General features: G+C 38.2%; 1 protein-coding gene across 2 annotated transcripts in view; it reads right to left on the reverse strand.

Moving 5' to 3' along the window:
• The window catches only part of CEP170B (centrosomal protein 170B), a 101,968-nt gene that overhangs the window by 59,098 nt on the left and 15,197 nt on the right, over window positions 1–27,673 (reverse strand). For both annotated transcript variants that reach the window (XM_051978260.1, XM_051978261.1), the window contains exons 3-4: window positions 3,644–3,733; window positions 104–184 (exon numbers count right to left, since the gene is read on the reverse strand). In XM_051978260.1, coding sequence (XP_051834220.1) covers window positions 104–184; window positions 3,644–3,733 — 171 coding nt within the window. The remainder of the gene's footprint in view (window positions 1–103; window positions 185–3,643; window positions 3,734–27,673) is intronic.

Raw genomic sequence — 27,673 nt, forward strand, 5'->3', positions numbered from 1 at the left:
GAAAAAGTCTGGCTCTCAGGGAAATGAGAGACAGGAAGAAACAGACAGGGTGGGAAAAAATAGGGAAACCCCAGGAAGACCCAAACCACACCAAAAAAAGGATATCGTAGCCAAAGCGGATAACATCGTTGAGTTTCAGAGTGACATATTTCTGGTCAGGAATGCGCACATCATTCACAAATGTCTGTGTGGAGAAAGGAGATATAGGATTAGACTTTTACCCCATAAAGAATTATCCTGGATAGGCTAATGTTCAATTGTAGGTAGATAATGCCTCTCAGGACCATGCTGAACTTTCTTTCCACTTCTCTCCCCTTATCATTCCTAATCTCCTGGAATAAAAACATGTCAAAGCTGGTTGGCAAGCTCACGGCAAACAGGAGAAATTGTGTGAATAATGACTGGAATTCTCCAGCAACTAGAGGTTTCCAAAGTGCTTTTTTACAATAGCCCTGAAAGATGGCACAAAGTATAAGGGGCCTCATTTAAATGATGAGAAAACTGAAGCTCAAAGACAGAAAGTGATTTGTGATTTTGTGATTTGCCCAAGGATATATAAGTTTTAAATATGTCAATCAGAATTCAAACCCAGGTCTTTGCAACTCCAATTCAGATTGGCCCCAGAATTCTTTTGGAAAATTCCATAGAAAGAACTGTTGCCAAAAATTTATACAGTAACACTTTAGGATCTCCAGAAACCTTGGGCTATGAGCCACAGTGAAAATTTCCCAGTCTGAAGACTATTCTTTCTAAGCAACAAGACATTTAAAATTATTTTAAATTAGTCAGAATGAAAAACTTTCAAAAATATACCTCACATGTCCCTGACAACCTTAAAGAAAGGTCACTGGACAATGTTTAATTTTTTCCTTATTGACATGAGGTCATCAATAAAAATATAAAACAACTATTATCTTTGAAATGTCACTTCCTCTCTCTGAGCCTCAGGGTCTCCATATATAAAAATGGTGACAAGGGACTATTATGAGGAATGGCACTTAGCTTTGTGCAAAGCACTAAAAACTAAGAGCTCAAAAAAGGACACAGTGATGCTTTCTGAGGTGACTGAGATTTGTTCCTGCTTGTCTTTGCACCAAATGGCCCCGGACAGATGGATTGTCTCTCTTTGGGGGGAAAAATAATAACTCATTTATGAATGTATATCTCAAGCAGGCAGGAAGTGCCATGGCTACTTAGATTTTACTAGCTATCAGCATGGAAGCTTTGATCTTCTCTGTTTCCAACCTCTGCAGTTTGCCCTTCCTTGGATAGCCGAGTGGCCTGCCCCCATTTTGCAGACTCATACTGATGCCTAACTCAGCTTAGATACCATTTCAACTTAGCCTACTGAAATTAAGAGCTCCTAAACTCAAGGGATGTACCAGGCTCAGCCTCCTCAGAAATTATAGGCATAAATTTATAGGCGTAAAATTATAGGTATATATTTTATCATCCTTTATAAAATTCACATATATTTAGCTCTTCATCCTCATAACTACCCAGCAAGTTGAATATAATTGTTAATATCCCCCCTTTTAAAGATGAGGTACAGGGAAATGAAGATTGGCTTTAGAGTTTAAGAACCTGGATTCAAGTTGCAATTCTCTCACTAACTACCTGTATGATACTGGACAAGTCATTTAACTGTAGCTGTAAACTCATCTGTAAAATAAGTGGTTTGGTCTAGATGAGAGGTTCTTAACCACATTTGTTTCTTAACATTCAGATAATTGTTTTTCGGTAGACTTGGTTTCCTTCATAATCCTAAGTATTTTATTTTGTACATTCAAAAGCATTTTTGTGAGAAAGGAGTCCATCCATAGACTTTACCAAGCTGTGAGAGATGTTTATCACACACAAAAAGGTTAAAAATTCTTGGACTAGATAAACCATAAAGGAAGCAACCTTCCAACTTTGAACTTATATACAATACAACTAAGATATTCAAGTTTTAAAAGTCACTAAGATTTTGGGGACATCCTATATAATGCATAGCGACATGCACATTGTCACAGAACCCGATCTGAAACTTGGGTCTTCTGACTCTGGCATCCTTTTCTCTATACTCCACTATTTCCTTGAGCATATTCTGATTCTGTAAAAATTTAAAAATAATAATTCAAAGGCTACAAGATATTCAATTCAATTACCCCTGATCAAGTTATTGTGATCATTTAGTCATGTCTGACTTTCCATGATCCTGTTTGGGGTTTTCTTGGCAAAGGTACTGGAGTAGTTTGCCATTTCCTTCTCTAGCTCTTTTTTCCCCCGCCTGAGGCAATTGAGATTAAGTGACTTGCTCAGGGTCACACAGTAGGAACTGTTAAGTGTCTGAGACCAGATTTGTACTCCTGACTTCAGGGCTGGTGCTCTATCCACTGCACCACCTAGCTGCCCCTCTTTAGCTCATTTTATCGATTAAGAAATTGAGGCATTATGTGAGGGTTATGTGACTTGCCCAGAGTTATACAGCTAATGTCTGAACTCAGGTCTTCCTATTTCCAGATCCAGCATTCAATCCATTGTACCACTTGCTACCCTGGTTAGGGGATATTATATGTATTTGTTCATAATCTTTAGAAAAGAAACTGGGATGGTAAGAAGATGGGGGCTGTTAAGGACAAGTGTAAAGTTTTCATTCACATTTAAGTGTGAAAGGGTAGGTCGATCCTCCAAAAGCCCCCACAGCTGTGAATCATAACACTCTTGAAGGAATTGCAAATCAGCCTTTACTGACACAGATATTGCTTGTGCTTGGAATGAAATAAATTGGAGGCAAGAGGGAAGAGGAGAGAGGTCAGACAAGGCAATTATCTCTCAGTCTCTTTGTATCATTATCATACTCTCATGTGAAGGGATCCATTCTGCTGATCTGAGTTGGATCCCCGAAGCCACTAGCCGGTGGCTCCCATAACATCCAGCAGCCACTAGTAGGTTGCTCCCATAATAGGGGGCAAGGGACTTTGACATTTATTTATTTTTATTTAAGGTTCAAAAAAAGCATTAAAAAGGTAAGGCTTTGACATTTATTGAAATATAATTGTGTACAAGTCACTTTCTTTTTCTTCTGCCTCAGTTTCCTCATGTCTAAAATGAGGAAAGTATTTGAAGAGTCACCTCTTTCATATAACAGCCCTCTCAATTTTTGAAGGTAGCTACCAAATTCTTCCTGAATCTTATTGCCATCATGTTAAACACACTCAGTTTCTTGAACCAATACTTATATAGACTTAAATATGCAAATTATGCATACATTTTGAAAATAAAAAAGCTTTAAAAAAAAAAAGAAAAAGAAAGAAATACAATGGAATAGAATACAATGTAAAAACCTTATAGATTGAACCTGACCTTAGCAACATAATAAAATCTTTGCCTCTTAATTTTAAAAAGAAAGAAAGGAAAGAAGGAGGGAGGGAGGAAGAAGGAAGGGAAGAAGGGAGAGAAGAAAGGAGGGAGGGACGGGGAAGAGAGAAAAAGAATAAGCCCGTTTTCTTCATAGAATTACTCTCACCTGAAGATAGAACTATTTGGAAAAATATCCCTTCCCCCCATCTTCAGCAATGGGTAACAAGGGCGTGGAGGCAAAGGAGACAAAACTGACTTCAGTCTTCAGAGAAAGTGGAGACCCCAGAGGCCAACTCACCCCATTTAAGCTGCCAAGATCCTTCACCCAGTGTTCATCCTTGTCCTGGTTATAGTTGATGACTGCATGCTGCTTGTCCACACTTCGAGACTGAGGAAAGAGGGAGGAAAAGAGAGAGTCAGACCCATTTATTCCCCCAAACAGACCCTTCCCATTCTGCCTCCCAACTCGCCTGAAACAACTGAGTAGCCCTGCCTTTCTGCTCTGAAAATTGCTCTTCTCAATACATTACACTAAAAACCCTGCAGCATTCTTTCTCCATCATCTCTAAAAATGGTGCAGAGGAAGCTAAAGTGTTAACATGACCAAGAATTCCTCAATTTATATAGGAAGAAACTGAGGTCCAGACGGGACAAGTGATTTACTCAACATCTCACAGCAATCTGGTAGAAGAAACAGAACTAAAACCCATGTGTTCTACCTCCAGACCGGAACTTTTTTCACAGATATTTAGGTGTTTTCTCCCCTCAGTCACTCCTGTAATTTCACTGGCATGATGAACTTCCTGAGAGGAAACTCCAGCTCCATGAGGTGACACAGCTGGTGATACATTGGAGCTCAACAGTGCTGAGCGTGGATTTAGGAAGATGCCAGCCTCAGACACTATCTGTATAACCCTGGCCAAGTCTCAGTTTCCTCACCTGTAAAATAGGAATGATAATACCACCTACCTCAGAGGGTTGTTGCAAGGATCAAATGGGCTAATATTTGGAAAACACTGTGCAAACTTTAAAGTGCTCTATAAATGCTGGCTACTATTAGGAATTTGGATCATCAACTGCTCAGCAATGCAGGATCTTGGAGATTTGCCTAGGACTGTGAAAGGAGAATTGATTTCCCCAAGTCCCCCACAGAACTTGAATTCAAGCCAAACTGATTGCAAAACTGGCTCTATCCACTACACCACAGATAGCTGTGTAGCTGTATAAATCGAGGTCACACCAATATCTGCTTGAAGCCTCCCAAAGCTCTGCCCCTTTGCCTGGTAAACCTCAGAGTTTCCAGGAGGTCTAAGCCTCAGGGGTGACTGGGTGGTGTTTGCCCTATAAATTCCCAAAGAAGATAAAATGCTACTCCTGCTAAGGGAGATTTTACAATCTGCAGCAGAAACCTTGCTCCCGACCTAGCCATGCTCAAAACCATCTAGTGTTTCCCCCTTACTCTAAATCAGATAATCCAAAATACTTTCCCCGGGCTGATTGCACAGAAGGACCTTAAACCAAGGCTGAGTGAGGAACCTCCAAGTTTGAGCTAAGGGAAAGCATTTCAGAACCAGCTCCATCATCAACCCTGACAACACCCTCTATACTGGCCAGCCAGCCATGGCTATAATCCACCATCCTTCCCCAACTCCAGACATCTCTCTAATTTGGGTATTAGCCTAGGGGATCACTTCCTCCCTACAGAAAGCATTACTTCACCTACTCTTCATAACACACAGCCTCTAGTCCTCTCAACATCCTGGCAACCATCCTTTGGCTGTGTCCGTAGGGTGGCTGAAGTCCTTCATTCTCAATATGTAGGTTCAAAATCAGTGACAAGATTAAAAGAGAGCAGGAATATCACCTTCCCCATTCTGGAGACCTGGTTTTTCCCTGGGATTTGTGCAGTTTCTCTCTTATATCTCTAGTCACCCATTTTAGCACTAGATATAACTTTTCTCAGAACTCCAAAATAATAGGTCAGGGCATAGATACTCCTTGTTCCTCACTGCCATTTCCTGATCATCCATCCATTTGCCACCACTATTCACAGGCCTTTCTTTTCCTCTGAAGTTCACTCCTATGGATCATCCTATTCAGATCTTAGTTGGGAGGTACATGTAGGTACCCAAGCCATTCTTCCTCATGTCTCAACAAGATTAGCTTATGTTGATATAACTACTTAAGGTCAAAAAAAGCACTTTACATACAATCTCAATTATCTTCACAACAACCCTATAAGATAGATGCTATTCTTCAGGCATTCAATTAATCTGACTCTTTATGACCCTGTGGCCCATAGCTACACTAATATTGTCCATAGCAAAGCCACTGGAGAGCTTTTCCCTTTCCTTCAATGGTGGATTAAGGCAAACAGGGTTAAGTGATTTGCCCAAGGTTACACAGATAATAAACATCTGAGGACAGATATGAATTCAGATCCTCCTGATTCCAGGGCCTTTCCTTCAATAGTGGATTAAGGCAAACAGGGTTAAGTGATTTGCCCAAGGTTACACAGATAATAAATATCTGAGGCTAGATTTGAATTCAGGTCCTCCTGATTCCAGGGCCTTTCCTTCAATAGTGGATTAAGGCAAACAGGGTTAAGTGATTTGCCCAAGGTTACACAGATAATAAACATCTGAGGACAGATTTGAATTCAGGTCTTCCTGATTCCAGGGCCAGCACACATAAATCACTGTGCCAGCCAACTACTTCCTTAGAATAGATGCTATTGTTTCCAGTTTTAAAGCTGAAAAAGATGGTGTTCAGAGGTTAAATGACTTGTCATATAGCTAGTAAGTACCCAATGCAGAATTTGAACCAATCAATAAATATTTTAAAGTGTTTGTATATGTCAGGTACTTGGCAGTGCTCTGTCACACCATGCTGCTTCTCCTGGAATTCAGTCCCTTATTCACACACAGTCTTGCTCTCTATCCTGTCCCCACCTTGAAGACTTCCCTACACACCCATTTCATATTCCTCCCTAGTCTCTTGTCCTTCAACTTCACTGCAGCTTAAGCATACACTTTCATCTCACCATCACTTATAAACAATTCTATCTCTGTGAGTCAAAACTCTGAAATTCCTCTTTCTGATTGACTGCCTTCTATCTGTCCATCTCTATCAACACTTCCTAAGTCAATGGAGTCTTCTTTGCCACCTTCAGGCATTCCCCTCCTTCCAGTACATGCCGTTCTGCTTGAACTTCATTTTCTTCCCTTTGCCATCCAGACTCTATAATTGATCAGTCCTATTATACAATCTCCTCTACTCCTTTTCCTCTTGTCCTATCACTACTCAGGGCTTGTTATTTTGCCAGTAATGGTTACCTCCACCCAGTCTGTAGCTTTTGAAGGCTGTTAGAGAAAGTCACAAGACTTCGCTGACTGGGTCCACTATAGGCTGATATTCATAGTCTAATCTCACTTAGGTCTTCACTGTTGCCCATAGTCTTCATTGTTCAATGACTGATTCTCTATTACACCCTTCCTAAGTGGTGACTGTTCCAAATTTCTTCTCAAGCTTCCTACATTTCCCCTTCCTTTTTTAGCATAGTCTCAATTCCTACTTTACTGAGAAAATAGAGGCTACAATTTTCAATAGACTTGTTATGGAAAATGCCATCTGCATCCAATCAGAGAACTATATAGACTGTATGTGGATCGAAGTATAGTATTTTCACTTTTTGTGATTATTGTTGGTTTGTTTTTTCTTTTTCATGATTTTTTCTTCTTTTGTTCTGATTTTTTGGTACAACATGACAAATATGGAAATATATTTAGAAGAACTGCACATGTTTAATCTATATTGGATTACGTGCTATATAGAAGAGGGGGCAGATGGGGAGGGAGAAAAATTTGGAACACAAGGTCTTGCAAGAGTGAATGTTGAAAACTATCTTTGCATGTGTTTTGAAAAATAAAAAGCTACTTTTCAACAGTGAGGTGACTCAGGTCAGTAGCAATGGTTTTGTGATGAAGAGAGCCATCTGGACCCAGAGAGAGGATTATGGGGACTGAATGTGAGTCATAACATAGTACTTTCACTTTTTGTTGTTATTGTTTGCTGGCATTTTGTTTTCTTTCTCATCTTTTTCCCTTTTTGATCTGATTTTTCTTATGCAACAAGATAATTGTGGAAATATGTGTAGAAGAATCACATGTTTAACATATGTTGGATTACTTGCCATCTAGGAGAGGGCGTGAGAGAAAGGAAGGAAGAAAAAAAATTGGAACATAAGGTTTTGCAAGGGTGAATGTTGAAAACTATGTATGCATGTGTTTTGAAAATAAAAAGCTTTCTATAAAAAAAAAATCCCCAAAAGAAATAAAAGACTATATCAAATTATTTGCTGTTTTAGGGAGGGTAAGGGAAGGAGGGAGAAAAATTCAGAACACAAAGTCTTACAAAAAGAATTTTGAAAACTATCTTTCAACATGCATTTGGAAAAATACAATACTATTGACTTTTTTTTTTTTTTAAAAGAAAAGAAAGTAGAGGCTAGGTGGCTTGGTAGATAATGTTGGATTTGGGGTCAGTATGGTGAATTTGAATCTTGCTTCAGATATATACTAATTGTGTGATCCCAGCCAAGTCACTGCCAGCCTTAGTTTCCTCTTCTGTAAAATAGGGATAATAATAAAACTGTGCTTCTCAAAGTTATTGTAAGAATCAACTTGCATGTGTGTATGTAAATATATTATTCATATACATATCTATGTGTATATATATATATTATACAGATACATATGTATACATGTGTGTATTTATATGTAAAGCACTTTGCAAATCTTAAAGTCCTTTGTAAATGTCAGCTATTTTGATGAGGAGAATGATGTCCTTCCTCTTATCCTCTATTTAGGCGCCAAAATGTACTGTGCTTTATAGAGCCCCGACACTGGGGTGATTAAAATATACCATCCAGACTAGCTCTCTGGAGCTCCTCAGGACCAGCCCAAGTCCTAGGTCTTAGTGGAGGAGTGATGAAGGCAGGAGACTCTCAAGGATGCTCAAAGATGGAATCCTTAAAACCCTTTCCCCTCTTATTTTTAAGATTATTTTATACTTCGGAATATTATCACTCAATCTCCCCACATTAGCTCTAGTTATCAGAACGAGGATGATCCTTCTTGCCAATCCAACTCATATTCTTGTATTCCCTTCAGTCTCCCACGAGAAGTCTGTCCCTTTGGAGATAAGAAAGTGACTATTAGAGCTCTCCTTTTCTGCTACTTCTTTTCTGATGCCCATACCATAAAACCACAACCCAGTCATTGCTATTTTCAAAAGTTTTATTTGACTCTCTTCAACTTCATCCCCTCAAAATCTCCTCATATCTCTTCTCTTGTCTACAGCCTAAGTCCTGGGACAAAGCCAAATGACATTATATTTCATCATATCCTACTCATTTCTCAATCTCTTGAAATTTTTGCTTCCAACTCCACCTCTTGACTGAAATCTCTCTATCATTCTATCAGTGATGATTCTCAAATTAGTCCTTCTCCTTCCTGAGCTCTCTGAAGTTTTTAACACTGTTGAATAGCCCCTCCACCAAGATATTCTCTTCTCCTTTGGTTTTTGTAACATTTTTTTCCTGGCCCTCTTCCTATCTGACTGCACTCTCGTTTTGTTGAATCATCATCTGTCTTCCATTCTACTAACTGTTAAATGTTCCCCAACCTTCTGTCCTAGGCTGCTTTTTCATCTCCTCAGTTTCTAAGGGTCTAATTATTATCTATGCAGTTGACTCAAAAATATTTCTATCTAGCCCTAATCTCTATCTAAATTCCAGTCTCACATCACCAATTACCTGCTGTACATCTCCAATTACATAGATGTTTATAGGAACATCATTCTCTAAAATAGAATTCATTCTCCTCATATGATCTGAAATTGCATAAGTTCCATTGAGAAATCAAGTCTATAAAATGGAAAAAGTGATACTCCCATTTAATTTTCTCTCCCTTCAACTACCCCTCCTCCAAATTTCCCTAATTCTGTTTTGGGAACAACCATCTTTGACCCAAGTTTCCAACATTAGGCTTGTAATTTTGATTTCTTCTTCTATTCTTCCTCTTCTCTCACTCTCACTTCTCAATATCCAATCGATGGCCATGTTTTGTCTAATCTATCTCTTTAAGCAATATAGTACCATGGGAAAAATACTGACTATGGCAAAAGATCCAGATTCAGTTCTGGGTTCTGTTACTTATTACACATATGATCTTTGATAGGTCACCCTCTCTGGGACTCAGTTTCACTATCTGTAAAATAAGATAGTTGGACTAATTGGCCTCTAAGATCCCTTTTAAGTCTAAAACTGTCCATTTCACAATTGAGGAAACTGAATTAAACAGATTGAATGACCTGTACAGGATCACACAGTGTCTGATGCTGGATTTGAACTCAGGGCCTGCTCCCAGTGTTCTATATACTGCTCCACCTACCTGCTAGGAAGGCAAGTAGAAGCAGAGGCTAAACTGTGATTTCATTAAGAGGAGGAAATCTCAGTGAAAAAATTCCTACTACTAACTCAGATTAGCAACTGCTTCACACGGTCAGAGAAAAAGGGGTATGAAGGTCAAACAATCAGTGATTTTTCTGACTGAGGCACACCCTCTATCTGTATCTACTATTATATTTTGCATCATGGCAAGACAGCTTGTTTTTCAGACCAGTCCAGTGGTTTCATCAGTATAGGAGGCTTCAGTACAGATCAGTGACTGCTCTGCAAGATTAATAGGTGCTCCAAGCAAATTGAATTCAATCAAAATCACATTAGTTTACTTGGTTGCCATGTCAACACTGTTGACTCATATTAGGTTATTCACTTAAGGTCTTTATTATATAAACTGTCTTTTCCAACCATGGTTTGGGTTTCCTCACCCAGGTAACAGGTAAAGCTAAACAATGGTTACCCTCTTAAAGGTAGGACTGTTTGAATTTTAAAAAGCTCGCTGGCTTGTTGGTTCTCTTCTAATTCTGTTTATTTTGACTAGTCATCAAAGGAATCTGCCTTCTCAGAAAAGGCTAGTTAGAGGAAGGAGCCCAGAAACTTGCTAATAAGTTCCACTTAAAAAGGCCCATCCAGGACTCAGCAAGGATAAAAATAAAAATGATTCTGTTATTGTTGTTGTTTTCCCCACAAGAGCACAGATTCCCTGCCTCAGAGTTCACCTGATCTGGACCCTCATATTTTTGCATCAGAAAACTGAAACCCAGAGAGTTTAAAAATTTGTCTAAAGTCACAAAGCTAGAAACAAGTCAGGATGTGAACCAGATTTTCCGATTCCAAATCTCCTGCTCTTTTTCTCATTGCATTTGTTTTGTTGTTGTTGTTGTTTAGTTGTTTTTCAGCCATGACTCTTTGTGACCCATCTTGGAGTTTTTTGGACAAAAATATTAGAGTGGTTTGACATTCCCTTCTCCAGATCATTTTGCAGATGAGGAAACTGGGGCATAAAGTGACTTGCTTAGGGTTACACAAGTAGTTTAGTAAATGTCTAAAGCCAGATTTGAATTCAGATTTTCCTGATTCTAGGCTCAGCTATCTGCTATATGAGCATTTGTATATATACTTATGTACATTTGCAGTCAGCCAGGCAACCATATTGGATGGAACTCAACATCAGGAAGAATTTATGGTCTGATGGGAAAGGTTGGGAAGGACTGGTTATGAAGGGCTATAACGCAAATGAAAGAATTTTATATTTGACTTTGAAATTAATAAGGGGCCACTGGAGTTTACTGAACGGGGAAAAATGGAAGAACAGGGTCAGACCTGTGTCTACAAGGTCTCAGAGGTGGGGATATTTCAGCAGAGCCTGAATCAGCTTTACTGAGTATGCTGAGGGAGGTAGAGTGGAGTATAACAGAGGAGCAAGGGAGGGGATGGATATGTGTTTGAACCAGAGACCTACAAGCTCCCTCCCAGCTCTGAAATGCTATATAGAATACTGTATAGAATGTCTACATATGGAAGTCCCCAAAACCCTAAACTCTACAGTAGCAAGATAGCTCCTGCAATAGGGATATATCCATTTTGTCCAGATTTTACAAAATAAATGTGGTGGTTTATTACACATATATATATAGTTTGTTTCAATGGGCAACTATAGCTTAAGCCAGGGGGCAAACATCTAATATACACATTTGTGGTTGGGGAAAGATAGATGGCATAGGAGATGTGGTTCTGAGCCAGTAACAGGAAGACCTGAGTTCAAGTTCAGGCTCACTTACTTGTGACTCTGGGCAGGTTGTTTGCATCTGTAAAATGGGGATAATAACACCACCTACCTTGAAGGGTTGATGTAAGGATCAAATGAAGTATCTGTATAGAGCTTAGTACAATGCCTGACATATAGTAAGTAAATGAATATTAGCTATTATTATTGTTGAATGCTGTACCCCTGAGATACTAACAATCCTGACAAAGTCACTGTTGACAGACTCATAATATGTGAGTGCTAAGGAGTCCCCTATGGACCATCAGATGCAGCCTTCCTCCCTCTTCCTCCACTCACCTTTTAAGGGGTTAATTAAGACCTAGAGAGGGGGAGTGCCTTAATAATATCATAAAGGAATAAATGGCAGAATCAGAACTGGAAACCAGACCTTCTGATTTCTTGCTCCAAGGTCTGTTCTGTTCAATTCTGAATTTATGTTTCTGAGGTTCTTATTATTCCAAAATATAACCCTTGAAGATCTACTACACAGCCAATTCCAATAGACTTGTGATAGAGAGAGCCATTTGCATCCAGAAAGAGAACTGTGGGTACTGAATGTGGATCACAATACAATATATTTTTTTTTTTTGATATTTGCTTGATTTTTTCTCTCATTTTTTTCCCTTTTTGATCTGATTTTTCTTATGCAGATAAATGTGAAAATATGTATAGAAAAACTGCACATCTTTAATATATCGGATTATTTTCTGTCTAAGGAAGGAGGGTGAGGGGAAGGAAAGGAGAAAAATTTGGAACATAAGTTTTTGCAAGGGTGAATGTTAAAAACTATCTTTGCATGTATTTTGGAAATAAAAAGCTATTATTTTTAAAAAGAAATTAAAAAAAAAAGAAAAGAAAATCTACCTGCACTATTTGAAATTTCTGAGTCTTCAACTATGGTGTGATTAGTGAGTTCACATGACCCATTCCCGATAAGCAAAGCCGCTTATCATACCACAGTATAAAGAGCCACATTGTAAATTCCAGCAAACATTCATGCCATGGGCACAATTTAGTAAAAGAATCTGCATGCACATCTTGTTACTGATTGTAACCCATTTGTACTCTACAGCTGGTGAGCTTTAGGGTAAGCAAGTCCAAAATTTCAAGAACACAGGCAGCTGCAAGATGTGAAGAGTGTTGAACTTGTACTAGTCAGCAGATCCAGGGACAAATTCTGACTCTTCCATTTCCATGCTATATAACCACTAGCAAATCATTTTCTTTCACAAGCTTCATCTTCATCTATATAATGGGGATAATAATACTTCTACTATTATTTCTTTGAACTTTCAAGAAAAGCATTTTATAAACTTTAAAGTGCTATATATAAATGGGAGTTATGTTATGGGATTCAATGCTGGAAAGAATCATCTAGTTCAACCTATTATTATAGATGAGAACCCTGTGGCTTGTAAAGCTAACAGATGTGCCAAAGATCACAGTTAGAATTCAAACTGGTCCTCAGAATGCAAATCCAAGGCTTTCTACTCCACTACAATCAGGGATCCATAAAAGGCAAGCAGGAAATAAGAGGATGTGGCAAACTCAGAGCCCAGTCCTTTCCCACAAAATTAGAACATGTAGTTCAGATACCCTGAGTTTTCCATAGCATTATGAACATATTTGGAAATCCTGCTACAAATTCATCTTCTCCCAAAAGTCCTCTTTGAGCATAACTGACACCAATCCTCTGAATCCTTATTATCACTTTAGCTTCCACTTTTTTATTTGTATCATACACTGAATTCCTTGTCTGTGTCTAATGTAGGTATTATAAGCTCCCTGAGGTCAGGGCTGGGATCTATTCTCCTTCCAATTCCCCAAAGAGTTTCCCAATGAGCTCCCAAGGACAAGCAGATTCAGGGTCTGATACCTCTCTTCTTTTTCTATATTGTGAGTGTGTTCCCTCCTGTTTCCCCAGCTCCCAGATGAGCTCCAAGAGGATAGGTCTCATTTGTTTTGTTCCTTTTGTCTCCCCAAAATCTGTGCTCACTGAAGACCGGACCTCTTCTGTTCCTTCACAATCTTACCCAGACCAAAGCTAAGAATAGGGGTCAATGCACATGGGAGCTTAGGAAAGACAAGCTGAATAAATTAATGACACTTATTTTTTCCCTTGTATTTTCCTCAATAGGGCAACTGATAAATCAAGAGGAAATCATCATTTCTAATAGTGAAATAGGGATGAATTTGTGATAGAGAGGCCCTAGGTTTGAACCTCAGTTCTGTAACTTGGCTGTTTTCCGGTCCTAAATCTACAATTCTATGAACTTGCATAAATATAAATCACAAAATCATAGATTTAGAGCTTCATGTGTCCTCAAAGGTTAATTAGCTTGATTCTTTTATTTTACAAAGGAGAGAAATGATTTGTCCAAAATCACATATTGACAGGGATTTAAATCCAGTATCTGAACTCCCAAACCAGGTCTCCCACTACAATCCAGTTTCCATAATAAGGCTACTACTCATAAACTTCATGGAATATTAAAAGTAGAAAGTATAGAAGAGATTACCAAGCCCATCCCTATGCCCACATAATAAGCTCCTTGAGGGCTTCTTTTTCTATCCCTAGCACTTAGCACAATGCAGGGCTTGCAGAAATACTCAATGATGACTAATTGATTCAGAAAGAAGCTAGGCCCAAGGCTGAAATCTAAGCTGGTTTTCACAGGAACTGTGAATTTCTGGCCTTTTCTGGCCTCCAATCCCCATGGCACAAAAGGGAACACTAAAGGGATGTCTTACACAAAGATAGGTGGAATAAGTTTCCAATGGTCTAGAGTTTTGTAAAGTATCATACAATCATAGAATCCTAAAAGTGAAGGCAAATCAAAAGCCCTTTGGGTGAATGAGGAAACCCTGTAGTTATCTATCCTTCTCTTGAAAGAGCACTAGTTTCCAAAGCAGTCCATTGTACTCTAGAATAACTATAATTATAGGCAGTATGGCATATTACCAAACAGTAGAAGCCCTGAGGTCAGGAAGAAGAGTTCAAATCCCATCTCTGATAGGTATAATGTAAATATTTCTTAATTCAATCTCAGGCAACTAAGATTGTAAAGGAAGGAAACAAGAATTTATCAAGTACTTACTACTTACCAAGTGCTAGGTAGGGTGCTAAACACATGAAGTAGGAATGCAAAGAAAAAGTAAGATAGTCTAGGCCCACAAGGAGTTTATAGTCTAATGGAAGGATAACACACAAAAGAAAGGTAAAAGACTGAAGTAGGCTGGAAAACCCCGATCTGGAGGAAAACTCACCTTTCCCCCAAACCCTCCCTGTCACATAAGCTGTCTTAATCTAGGTGTCATCTCCGACTTCTCACTGCCATCTCTGAGTCCCAAGTCTCATCAACTGTCTGTCAGGTCCTGATTGTTATCTTCAGAACTTCTCTAGTTTGCCTTTTTTTTTTTTAAAGCTTTCTTGATAACTGTCATCACTTCAGTCCAGCTCTGATCATTAGATTATTAAGTGTGGTGATCTGGTTGATCTCTTTGGCTCCAGTTTCTCTCCACTTTATTCCAGTCAAAACAATCTTCCTAAAGTGCAGCTTTGACCATATTATCTCCCTATTCAATAAATTTCAATGCCTCCCTGTTATCCTCAGGTCCAGACATAAAATCCTGGCTGCTCCTTCCTCTTCCAGTCTTCCTGCACCTTACTTATGGACACATAATTTATGATCTAGAGATAGTAGACTCTGCTCTTTCTCTTATGCAAGATACCTTATATCTCCAGACTCTGCCATTCCTCATTTCTGGAATACCCTATTACCTCATCTCCACCTCTTGCCTTCCCTGCTTCCTTCAGCTCTCAGCTACAATCTCACTTTCTTCAAGGAGCCTTTTCTGATCCTCCTAAGTGCCTTCCTAATGATTATCTCCAATTTATATTCTGTCTCTATCTTGTTAGTAAAAGTTTTATTTGCTTACTACCTCCCCTACTAAACTGTGAGCTCCTTAAAACCAGGAACTAAGTTTTGGAGTTATTTTGTTTTGTTTTGCTTTTCTTGGTATCCTCAAAATTTAACATAGTACATGCAAGTAGTACTTGCTTATCAAATAAATGCTTATCAAAGTAATGAAATAATATTAAGAATTCCCTTTAAGAGTAATTGAATATGAAAGTCTCAGGAAAGATTGAGTCCTAGATCTAAATGAGCAGATCCACATGGTGGGTGATACTAAATCTTTGCAGTTCAAAGGGGGTCTCTCAAAAATATGTATTTTTAAAAAGTGACTAAAAACAGAAGTAGCACCATGGAAAGATGATGACACTTCCTGCAGTCATCAATCCTTTTTGAAGATCAAGGACAATTGTCCTGTAGTTAACAAACATATCACTAACCACTTAAGTGTTCTCTGGCCCACTAGGTGACACTTCCCCCACACACACACACCCCCGCCCCATAAGTTAAAAATATTAAATCTTTGTCCCATGAGAGACCTTTGGTCACCTTTAAGCCCTTCCTAGGTAATAATCTTAAGATATCATTGAGTATTGTACTAACAGCAATGTAGAGCTCATCAGTTTTACATTATAATAATCAAAGGGCTTGCCTTTTGTTTTTATTATATATTCTAGTAAGCACTCTTTTTACCCCTGCTTTCTGAGAGTTGATCCGATAGCCACTGCAGATGGTGCCCATTGTCCCCTGGCCTCAATCAGTGAGTGTCCCAGGACCCATGTCTCTATCTACCACTATCTCTGTCAACTGTTACTCCCAGCTCCAGAGAAGGACAACTGCTACTACTGAGACTGATCTCTTCAACCCTGAATGAGAGAGAGGGTTGTCACGGGCCTGAGCACCATTGCCCTGTCCCTGCTGAATGACCCTTCTAACTCTGCCCCACTATGGCGGTTCTGATTGTCCCCCTTACTCTACTCCATGCAAAAGATTGTTTCAGGCCATCACTGCTCTTGCCCCCTCATATTTAGCAAGGGCTTAGGTGCTGGTACTGGAACCTGATTGTCCTCCTATACTGGGGGAATGATACAACATGGTACAAGAGGCAAAAAGTCACAGCTTCCTCCAGGCTAGTACCCATGTGGAAACTGCAGTTCTTTATGTTGGGGTTAGGGAAATGCACCTGGGATCTGAGTTCTCTGCTCTTGAAGGACCCCTAATTGAAAGTTCCTGAAAGAGAATTAGAATTTGAACTTCACAGTTGACAGCTGAGAATGCACACTTCTTCAACTGATGAAGAACCCCTGCTTATCTGCAGCTAATTAAATGGGGTACAAATGTCCATACTATATAAATGTCTCTGGGTTCTTGGAGAGAATTTAGCATTGTCCTGTCAACCCTTGATGGCTTGCACCAAAGAATCACAACCCCTTGTGGCTAAATTATGGTTGGTCTTTCAAATTCCAGATTTTAAAAACACAAACAATGGGCAAAACTCTAACAATATTGTGAACACAGTTGTTAGACATTACTAAAAATACAATTGGCCAAATGGAAAAGGAGATACAAAAGTTCTCTAAAGAAAATGATTTCTTAAAGATTAGAAGCGAGCAAATGGAAGCTAATAACTATGAGAAATCAAAAAACAATAAAACAAAACCACAAGAATGAAAAAAAGAGCAGACAATATGAAATATTTCATTGGAAAAACAACTGACATAGAAAATAGATCCAGAAGAAATAAATTAAAAATTATTGGACTACATGAAAGTCATAATCAGAAAAAGCCTAAATATTATTTTCCAAGAAAATTTCCTCCTCGTATTCCAATCTAGCAAGACTATGCCAATTATCCTCTACTGAACTTGACTCTGGCCAGATCCCTCACAGTTTATATGTACAATTCTGGAACAAAATGAGACACTTATAGATCAGTTAACCAAAAAAAAAAAAAAAAAAAGATTTTCTTAGTCAAGACTGGAGGATATGCAATGAGGAAAGGCATTGAGGACACCTCCAGTAGATTCAGCTGAAACTTCCTGGCTCGCTTTATCTACATCCACCAACCAGGAAAAACATTCTGAGACACTCCCCAGCCCCCACCTCAAATCCTCAGAGCTGCTTTATATTTAGACTATGAACTGACATCAAGAATATGGGCTCTTAGACCCTTGACCCAACCAAATCTCCAGGTATGTTCTAATACATTTTAAGGACAAACTAGCCTAACCTGCAGAGATATTGCTCCTACCACAACTGTTAATAAATTTTATCTTATTAGATTTGACCCATTGCTTTAGTCCATCAATATCTTTTAGGAGCTATAGATTAGCTATCCTTCCAACATCATACTGTCTAGAAATATGATATATATACAACCTGCGCTTTATTCAATGACTTATAAGAATGTTAAATAGCATAAGGCTAAGGACAGATACTTCACTGGTGCCATCTCTCTAAGTTAACAGTGAATTATTAATGATTCTTCTTTGGATCTGATCCTTCAACTGCTTCCAAGTCTCCTATGAAAACTATCTTTTAGTCTACATTTCTTCACTTTGATACAAAAATGACACAAAAAAAAACTTTGTCAAGGTTTTCTAAAACATAAGTAATTTCTACCACCCTTTTTCTGATATATTCATCTAGTAGCCCTATCCCCTCCCAAAAAAGGAAATGAAGCCATATTAGCTCTTAATGATGATTGATTCCCTTTCTAGATGTACTCAAATTCTCTTTAATAATGTTATAGAACTGTGTCAGAAAATAAAGTCAAGCTCACTAATTGACTTTTTAGTTTTTTTGAAAATTTGGACTTTGTCCAATGTTGAAGAAATGAAGTTTCTTCAACAACTCCTCCATTTTTCTTAATCTTTTCAAAATCACCAGCAGCCTCTTAATAATCACATTTGCCAGTTTATTTGTTCATTTTTTCAGTAAGTTGAAAAAAAGCACATACATTTGTATGTGCTTGAAAACTAAATTGCTGAAAGCTTTCTTACAATTTTCTTATAACTCTTGAGTTTCAACTACTAGACATTTTTTCCCCATTCAGTTGAGTTAATTCTGTTTTCTCTGACATCCACTAGTCAACTAGAGATAGTTTCTCTATCCCAAGCAGCAATCTTTTGTCTGTAATCTTCCTCTTGCCCTCAATATAGGTTTCATCATTCATAGACAATATCTTCTTAACCAGCTCTTTGCTTCCAAGACCTTAATCACTCTTCTAAAGCCCCCACTTTCAATTGGAAACAAAGATTCAAGTTATCACCTGGATCCTTAAGCTCTTCAATTTATTGCTCAGAATTTCATCATTCCTAGTGATGATTTTCATGTTATTTTTGGTATTATCGTTTGGTCTCAAACACATCACCAAAAGTGGGTGGTATTTGTCCAATTTTTCAAATCCTGAGAGACTCCCTTTCACAGTCTAGATATATAAGGCTTTTCAATATTAGCATCAAGTTGACAAACAATGACATCAGTATGTTTTGCAGGGAGCCAGAAATCAACCATCACCCCTCATCTCTTAACATCTCCTAATACTATAACATGATTATTCATAGTAAGAGAACAGGATCATATATCTGGATACAGAGAAATGAAAGGGATCTCATAGAGATTCTAATCGAACCCTCTTTTTAAAAATGAAAAAAACTGAAGCCCAGAGGAATGAAGTTGTTTTTCCATGGTCACACAATAAGTACTTAAAGCTGGGTTTGAAAGCTTTCTGATTCCAAAGCCAAGATACTTTCCACTACATAAGGATGTATCTCCTAGAGCACAAGAAGTTATTGCCTCAAGATGTAACCAAGGCACAAATAGCATGCTAACCTTGGGAAAGCAGAGGACTACCCCTTTCTCAGAGACTGGAAGAAAGGCAGAGGAAGAGAAATATCAGTTCATCAGAATATATTACTAATAGAGAGGGAAAACCTCGGCTGGAGGTGAAGAGGAAATGAGTGTTTGGCAATCCTGTCCAGGACAACTATTGGGGAAAGCAGCTGAAGTGACTAAAGGGTCTTTTAGCTTCAGACAACCCATTTTCTTTGTTAGTAAGTTTCATGGTCCTTACTCTCACAATTATCTGTGGGGATGGTTGACATAGAAGCAATGGTTTTCTTCAAATCTGTTAAGAGGAACCTGGAGTCAGAAAAACTCGGGTTCAAACTTGGCTTCAAACTTGGGCTCAGATATGTACTAGCTGTGTGACCCTGGGCAATTCACTTAATCTCTACCTCAAATAATCAATAAACGTTTATTAAGCACTACTATGTGTCAGGCACTGTGGTAAGTGCTAGGCAAAAGATAGTCTAGGTAAAAAACAATCCTTGTCTTAAGGAGCTTACAATCTAATGGGGATGCAAACAAATATACAAGCATGCAAGCATACATATATAAATTGCATATACAAATATGCAAAGAGATAGCAAGCTATAAATAGGAAATAAATAACACAGAGAAGACACTGGAATTAAGAGGACTTGAGGAACACTTTCTTTAGAAGGTGGTATTTTAGTTGGGACTTTAAAAGAAGCCAGAAAAGTCAGTAGTCAGAAAGGAAAAGAGACCGTTTCAAAAATGGATCTCAGGATCCAGGAATATATCTTGGGGAATAAGGTATTAAAAAACTAAGAAGGTAGGAAGGGGCTAAGGTAAGGGCTCTGAAGGCCCAATATAGCACATTTTTATTTGATCTTGAAGGTGACAGGAAGCAGATGACATGATAAACCTGTGTTTTAAGAAAATCATTTTAGTGGCTGAATGAAAGATGGATTATAGTGGGGAGAGACTGGAGACAGACAGATCCACCATCAGGTGGATTGTAATAATCAAGGTTTGAGGTGATGAAGGGCTGCATTAGAGTGGTAGCAATGTCAAAGGAAAGAATGGGGAGTGTATTTGAGAGATACTAAAAAGGTGAAATCAATAGACCAGTGGTTCTCAAAGTATGGTCCTGGAATCTTGGGGATCTCTGAAACCCTTTTAGAGGGTCTATAAATTCAAAAAGAGTTTTTATTTCCAATATGGTAAATGTCTATAAATATAACCCAGATAAACAAAAACACTTTGGAGAGATCCTCAATAATTTTTAATAGGATAAAGATACTGAAAACAAAACTTTGAGAACCACTGCAATAGACCTTGGTACCAGCTTGAATGGGGGGAAGAGTAGTTTGAGAGATAGTGAGGAATCCAGGATCACTCCTAAGTTGTGAGCCTGAAGGACTGAAAATGTTATGATCATCCATAGTAATAGGGAAGATAGGAGGCAGGAAAGGTTTAGAAAGAAAGATAATGAACTGTATTTTCAATATATTGAGTTTAAGATGTCACAGTTTCCTTACCCATAAAATGGGGATAATAACACCACCTACCTCCTCAGGGTAGTTATGAGTACCATATGAGGTAACATTCATAAAATGCTTAGCATAGTACCTGGCAAATAGTAGGTGACTAATAGGTATTTATTCTTTACTTTTCCATGTCACATTTTTTCCCATCCTCTAACCTCCTGACATGGGTCAAGATTCCCTAGAGCTTCTTTAGTTCCCCTTTCTTCTTTATTTTTAACTTTCTATTATTTCAAATTATAATTGAACTTCCCTAATAAATGGGAGAATGGAGATGCAATCCTACAATCCTTTTAACTTCTTCTCTAGTAGAAAAACAGAAATGCCCTTGGATACACAATTCCTTGGCAGAAACACAAAGAGATCATATTTTCTACAGGTCACTAGAACTCCCTTCATCTTCCATAATTGTTGAGAGTGAGATTCTTTCAATTCTGGATCTTCCTCATTCCCTTTCCACTGAAACTGTGAACTCTGCCCTTGGGATGCTGGACTCTGAAAGGCAAACTTTGGCCTTATCTGGCCCAGAAGCAGACTTCTATGTCATTTCCTTATCATTTTCACACCATGATCTTGCACAATACCCCCATCTCTTTCCAGGTTCCCTTTATGTGTTGTCCTCCACATTAGATTATAAGCTACTTGAGGAGAGTAAATGGCTTGTTTGTATTTGTGCTTAACACAGTACCTGGGACATGGCAAGTGATGAATAAATACTTTATCATTTGTTCATTTTTGATGGTCAATAATAAGAATTCACCATGAAAGATAACCTCCATAGTAAGGTCAAATCGTTCCTTTTGTAGCGAAATATACTGTATAAAAGTCTAAATCATACACCACCACCACCATATACCTCCAAAAAAGTCCCAAGTCACTTGACAGACTCATCTCCTCCAGTAACTAAATAAACCTCAGCAAATAATTTCTTTTATTCTCCAGATAAATCTATATAGGTTCAATCATTTCAATTTAAATAGGTATCTCCCTATTCAAAAATCAGAGTTCTCTAATTTTGTGTGTGTGTTTAATTTCTTTAATCACAAGTCTTCATCTTTCCTTTCACAAATCTCTATATCCTCAAAGAGAAGTTTGCCTTAAAGACACTATCACCACATATCCATGTACAGCCTTATTTCCCCACAAGGTCCTCTCAAAATCCCCTGGTAGACCAGATGAAGCTGGATAAACAAATAGCATAGTATAGTGAAAAGGACTTAGAACTAAAGACCTGATTGATTACTAGTACCAGCTCTGCCACTAATGTGTAGCATGTCTTTAGGTAAGTTATTTAACTTCCCAAGGCTTCAGGTACTTCCTCTGTGAAATAAGGGGTTGAACTGGATTATTTATCAGCATTAAATCCTATGATCCAAAGTCTAACAATACTCTTTTTTCCCCCTACAATCCTACTATGCATATAACTTCTATGTATATACAGGACCTGTTCTGGAGTATGCTGCAGGAGAATCAGAGATAAATAAGACCCAGTGACTGCCCTTTTGGAGTTCATAGCCTAGGAAAGATTTACTTCCCCCATCTAAACATCATTTTCTCATAAATCCCAATATGGACAATTTATTGTTTTGACCAACTCTCTTCTTTGTACATAGTCCTAATTTCAGTTTCCACTTCTATCACATCGGACCCAAAGATCTCTCTATCTACCTTTCAAACTCTATTCTTCTAACTTACCTCCTCTAAGGAGGCTTTTCTGGTTTAACCCCCATCCTTCCACTTGGCATATATTTATGCACACATATAAGAGAGATAAATACAAGTGAGTCAACTTATCCTGATATATAGAGGTGGTTAAGTTACACAAACATATACACACATAAATATAGGTACAAATATATGTCTATACATATATATCTACATAGATATATTATTATATATTATACATGTATACATATGCTGTTGTTTGAGCACCAGAACTACAAAATCTCCAAGGTCTCAGACTTTTGAAATGATCTCTGACCACTATTTTCTATTTTCCAATCACCTCTCATCATAGGACTAAAGATCCAGAGCTGGAAGAGAACTCGAGTTAGTTCTAGCCCCTTCATTTTACATATGAGAAAACTGAGGTCAACAGAGCTTAAGTACCTCAACGAAATGATAGTAAATGACAAAGGTAGAATTTGAATCTATGATTCCAAATCCAGCATTCGTTCCAATGTCCCATACTACCTCTTTCACTCCCTCATAGTAAACCTACTATTTGCCCTTATAAAAGCACTGAGCTTGGAATCAGAAGGAATTACTTCCTGAGCTCAAATCTGGCCTCAGACATTTATTAGTTATGTGATCGTAGGCAAGTCAAATTAATTCTGTTTGCCTCAGTTTTCTCATCTGCAAAATGAGCTGGAAAAGGAAATGGAAAACCATTGAAGTATATTTGCCAAGAAAACTCCAAATGAGATCACACAAAGTCAGCCACAACTCAAAAAACTAAATAACATAAATAATCTAGCTTCCTTAATACAGCTTCTCTCTATATTCAACCTTATCCCAATGGTTTGTCACCTAAATGAATCCCTAGGTATTATTCTAGAATTCCTTTCCAAACTCCATCCTTCTTTTATTCCTGATCTCAAAAGTCTCATCTTTGCATTATAACCTTCCAGATCCTGTTCCAGGGAGCTGAGGTTCATTACAAAATGTCGCAGGATCACACCAATTTCACTTACTATAAATTTATCATAGAAGACATTAACTAGGTTCTCCATATTGTGCAATATGTAATCCTACTACCTCTCTCATTCCTCACGGTGTCTTTCAAACCTTTACAGTCAGTCAGCCAGCATTTATTAAGGCCCTACCGGGGCCTCAGTTTTCTCATCTCTAAAAGGAAAGGGCTGGACTAGGTGGCTTCTGAGATCCCTTCTATCTAAATCTATGCTCCTACACACACAAGTATGCATATATGTATATTATATATGTTTGTATGCTTTATGTTTGTTGGCATGCTTCCATATATTTTATATTATCCATATTCTGGCTTTCCCTAGTACACTGGGCACTGTCAGTGAACAAAATATGCTGGGACTGGAGACAAGAAGATCCAAGTTCACTTACTTGCTGTATGATTCTGGACAAGTCATTTAAACCTCTGTCTGCCACATCTGTAAAATGAAGCTTCCTAGCAAAGTTGCTGTTAAGAATCATATGAAAAAACTATTTGTAAAGCACTTCGCAAATCTTAATCTATATAAGTGCTAATGTCAGTTATCATTATCTTTATTTATTATTATTATTGTTATGGCAGAATATTGGCTCCAACTCAGACCAGGATCTCTCTAGGTTGGAAAATATTATATTCTCTTCTGTATTCTCCTAGAACATAATGAAAGAACAATTTTTAAATCAACTTAGCTGAAGTCAAAACTCAGTCCATAGAGAGCTCAATTCAGGAAGTTTTCCATCTAACTACTCTATTTAAAAGGGATCCAGTATTACCCAGAAAAACAAACATATTGGATATCCCAAAGGCTTTGTGTGAATGTTCTCTCCCGTTTTATGTATGTGTTTAGGAGGTGGGTGTGAGTATAAGTTGCAGAAGGAGGGAGTAAATAGGGAAGGGAAGGAGGAAAGAAAAGAAAAGAAAAGAAAAGGAAAGAAAAGAAAAGAAAAGAAAAGAAAAGAAAAGAAAAGAAAAGAAAAGAAAAGAAAAGAAAAGAAAAGAAAAGAAAAGAAAAGGAGAAAAGGAGATAGAGAGAAAAGGAAGAGAAGGGAGAGGGGGGAAAGATAAAGGGAGAGGGAAAGGGAGAGTCAGAGAGTGAGAGAGACAGAAAGAGAAAGTGTGTTGGAATGGCAACATTCACCTTGAAGGCCGAAGGTCTAAGGCAGATATGGAAAAAACTAAACTTGAATCATAAGAAAGCAGGAGCACACCCCTAGATTTCCATTATTCTCTTCCCACAACATAACTCACTTGCCATTAGTTCTGCCTTGTCCCTCTGCCTATCTTGCAGGGCAGGAGACAAAACAAGCAAGTATTTCCACAATCAGCAAAGATGCCCCAGAGTCTGAGATAACCAAAGCTGCCATCACCACCCAGTTATTGGAAACTCTAACAAGATCTTTTAGATCAGCCACTGCCACACTCAGGGGAGCCCAATCAAAAGAGAGTCAGGGGATCACAATCCCAAAGATGCTAACAGGTGAGTGGATCCATGGCCAAAGGATTCTGGTTCACATGTCCTTCTTATTCATAGGAAGCAAACCCATGAAAAAGATTTTTAAGAAACCCAGAAACAATAAAAAAAGAGTGCAGAGAACACTGGACTTGGAATGTGTATGATCTAGGTTCAAATTCCATCTTGGATATTTACTGTGTGACCCAGGTAAGTTACTTAACATCTGTTTAAAAAAAAAAAAAAAAAAAAAAAGGCTAGTAATAGCACTTACCTCAAAGTATGGGTATGAGAAGACAAAAAGATAATATATATAAAGCACTTTTTCAAAACTTAAAGTGGTATATAAATGTGAGCTATTATTATTATTATTGCTATAGTTGCTATTGTGAACAGATGGCCTAGATGAGTTTCTTCTAACTCTGAGGCTCCATGATTATGCTGTAATTGTCTGTAGAAACAGTCTGGTATGAACACCCACCCATTCCCATCCTCCCTGTAAGAAAGATGCAGACCAAGAACAGCATCATCACACCTAAGCTTCTCTGAGACTAAGAATACTCACAGAACCACCAAATTTCACTGTGTTGGTTAAATGTGAGAGAGCATTCATTTAATGTGAAAAAGATCAGAAATTTCCTCAACAATATTCCCCCAAAGAGGCTATCTTACTATGCCTGAAGTCCCCCCAGTGGTATTAGACCATATACCTCTTCAAACAGCCCATTTCAGAGTTGGATAGCTCTAAGGAGGCTTTTTTGCCTTAGATGAGCTGAAATCTTTCTCCTCCCAACTCTCTCCACTGCACTTAATTTGCCTTTCTGGAAGCAAACAGAATTCGAATCCCTCTCCTGACAGAGTCCTTCAAAACCCAGAAAATGGCAATCATGTCCCTTCATATCTTCTTCAAAACCAACAACTTTAGTTTCTTCCATGAGTCTTTACATGTTATGCTCTCTCATTTTCTCTGGGAGTAGTATCTCATTGACCATTCTTAATACATGATTTCCACTAGGATAGGAGGCAGGAGGATTTTTTTCTTTTCTCCTCCTGGCCTCTCTACTTCTGGCTAAAAGAAGCTGAACGAGACAGGTAGGTGTTGTAGTAGATAGTGCTAATAAGATATGAGTTCAAATGCAGTCTTAGATACTACCTGAGAGATTTTGGAAAAGTCAATTGATACCTGCCTACCTCAGTTTCCTTAACTGCAAAATGGGGATACTAATAGCCCTTATATCTCAAGGTTGTTGTGTTGTAAAGTGCTTGGTTCCATTCCTGGCACAGTATAGCCACTTAAAAATGAATATTCCTTACCTTTCCCCCCTGGCTAACTTTCTAGGATTATAAATTACAAAGTTGCGTACCTGCCTTGGCAGAAGTAGTATCTTTACCTGGGAGTCCTTATACCACTGAAATCATAGGCCCTTGTCTGTATTATTATTAAAACCCTCAGATCTTTTTCATGTGAACTGTTATTAGCTCTAATCACTTAGAGATGAGTAGAGCTAGCATCTATAAATTTGGTTTTCTTTGATTACCTCACTGACAATCAGTACTCCCAAAGAGCTTACAGTTTAATAGGGGAAACAACTATGTACAAACAAGCTACCAATAGGATAGAGTGGAGGTAATCAACAGAGGGAGCCCACTATCTACACAAGGTAGAATTTTAGCTGGAACTTAGAGGAAACCAAGGGAGGCAGAGATGAGGACAGAGAGGCACCTAAAACCAAGCCAGGCAAGGGGCACAACCAGAGAAAATGCCCAGAGTCAGGACATGGCATGTTGTGTATAAGGAACAAACAGAAAGGAGGACAGTGTCATTTAATCACACAATACAATGGAGGAAGAGGGAAGGTATAAAATATAAGACCACCAGAAAGGCAATAGAAACTAGGTTGTGAAGGATTTGAATGCTGTCCAGAGGATTTTGTATTTGATCCTGGATATGATAGAGAATCAGTGAATTTTATTGAGTATGGGAATGAGATGGTCAGATCTAGACTTTAGAAACATAGATGATTTCGGTGCAGAATGGAGAAACATGAGTGTAACAGATCTTAGATACCCTTTAGTCCAACTCTCTCATTTGACAAAATGATAACCTAAGGTCTAGAGAGAAGGAATTTGAACAAGTTGTCATTTTCCAATTGTATCTGACTCATGACCTATTTTGAGGTTTTCTTGGCAAAAATACATTTTCTTCTCTAGTTCATTTTACAGATGAAGAAATTGAGGCAAACAGGCTTAAGCGACTTGCCCAAGGTCACACAGCTAATAAGTGTCTCTGGTCAGATTTGAACGTGGGGCCTCCTGACTCCAAGGTAGGCTTTCTATTGACTTTGACACCTAGATGCTTTATTAATTAAGGATAATTAATTAGCACAAGCTATTCATTAAGAATAACTTCTCATTTCTATAGTACTTAAAGTTTTCATGCCTTCTTTATTTTATTTTCCTTCTGTAAAATAAAGAAGTTGAAACAAACTCTAAATTTACTTTTTGCTCCGACAGTCTACATTAGAAGTAGGATGGTTCAATGGAATGGAAATGAGTTCTGAATTTGAAGTCAGAGGACCTGGTTTCAAATCCTAACTCTAATACTTCTATAGTTGTGACTTTGGCCAAATCTTAGCCTCTCTGGGTCTCAGTTTCCTTGTTTGTAAAATGAGGTGGTTTCTGTAGTTCCT

This window comes from Antechinus flavipes, chromosome 2 (genome assembly GCF_016432865.1).
Source record: "Antechinus flavipes isolate AdamAnt ecotype Samford, QLD, Australia chromosome 2, AdamAnt_v2, whole genome shotgun sequence".
Classification (NCBI taxonomy): domain Eukaryota; kingdom Metazoa; phylum Chordata; class Mammalia; order Dasyuromorphia; family Dasyuridae; genus Antechinus; species Antechinus flavipes.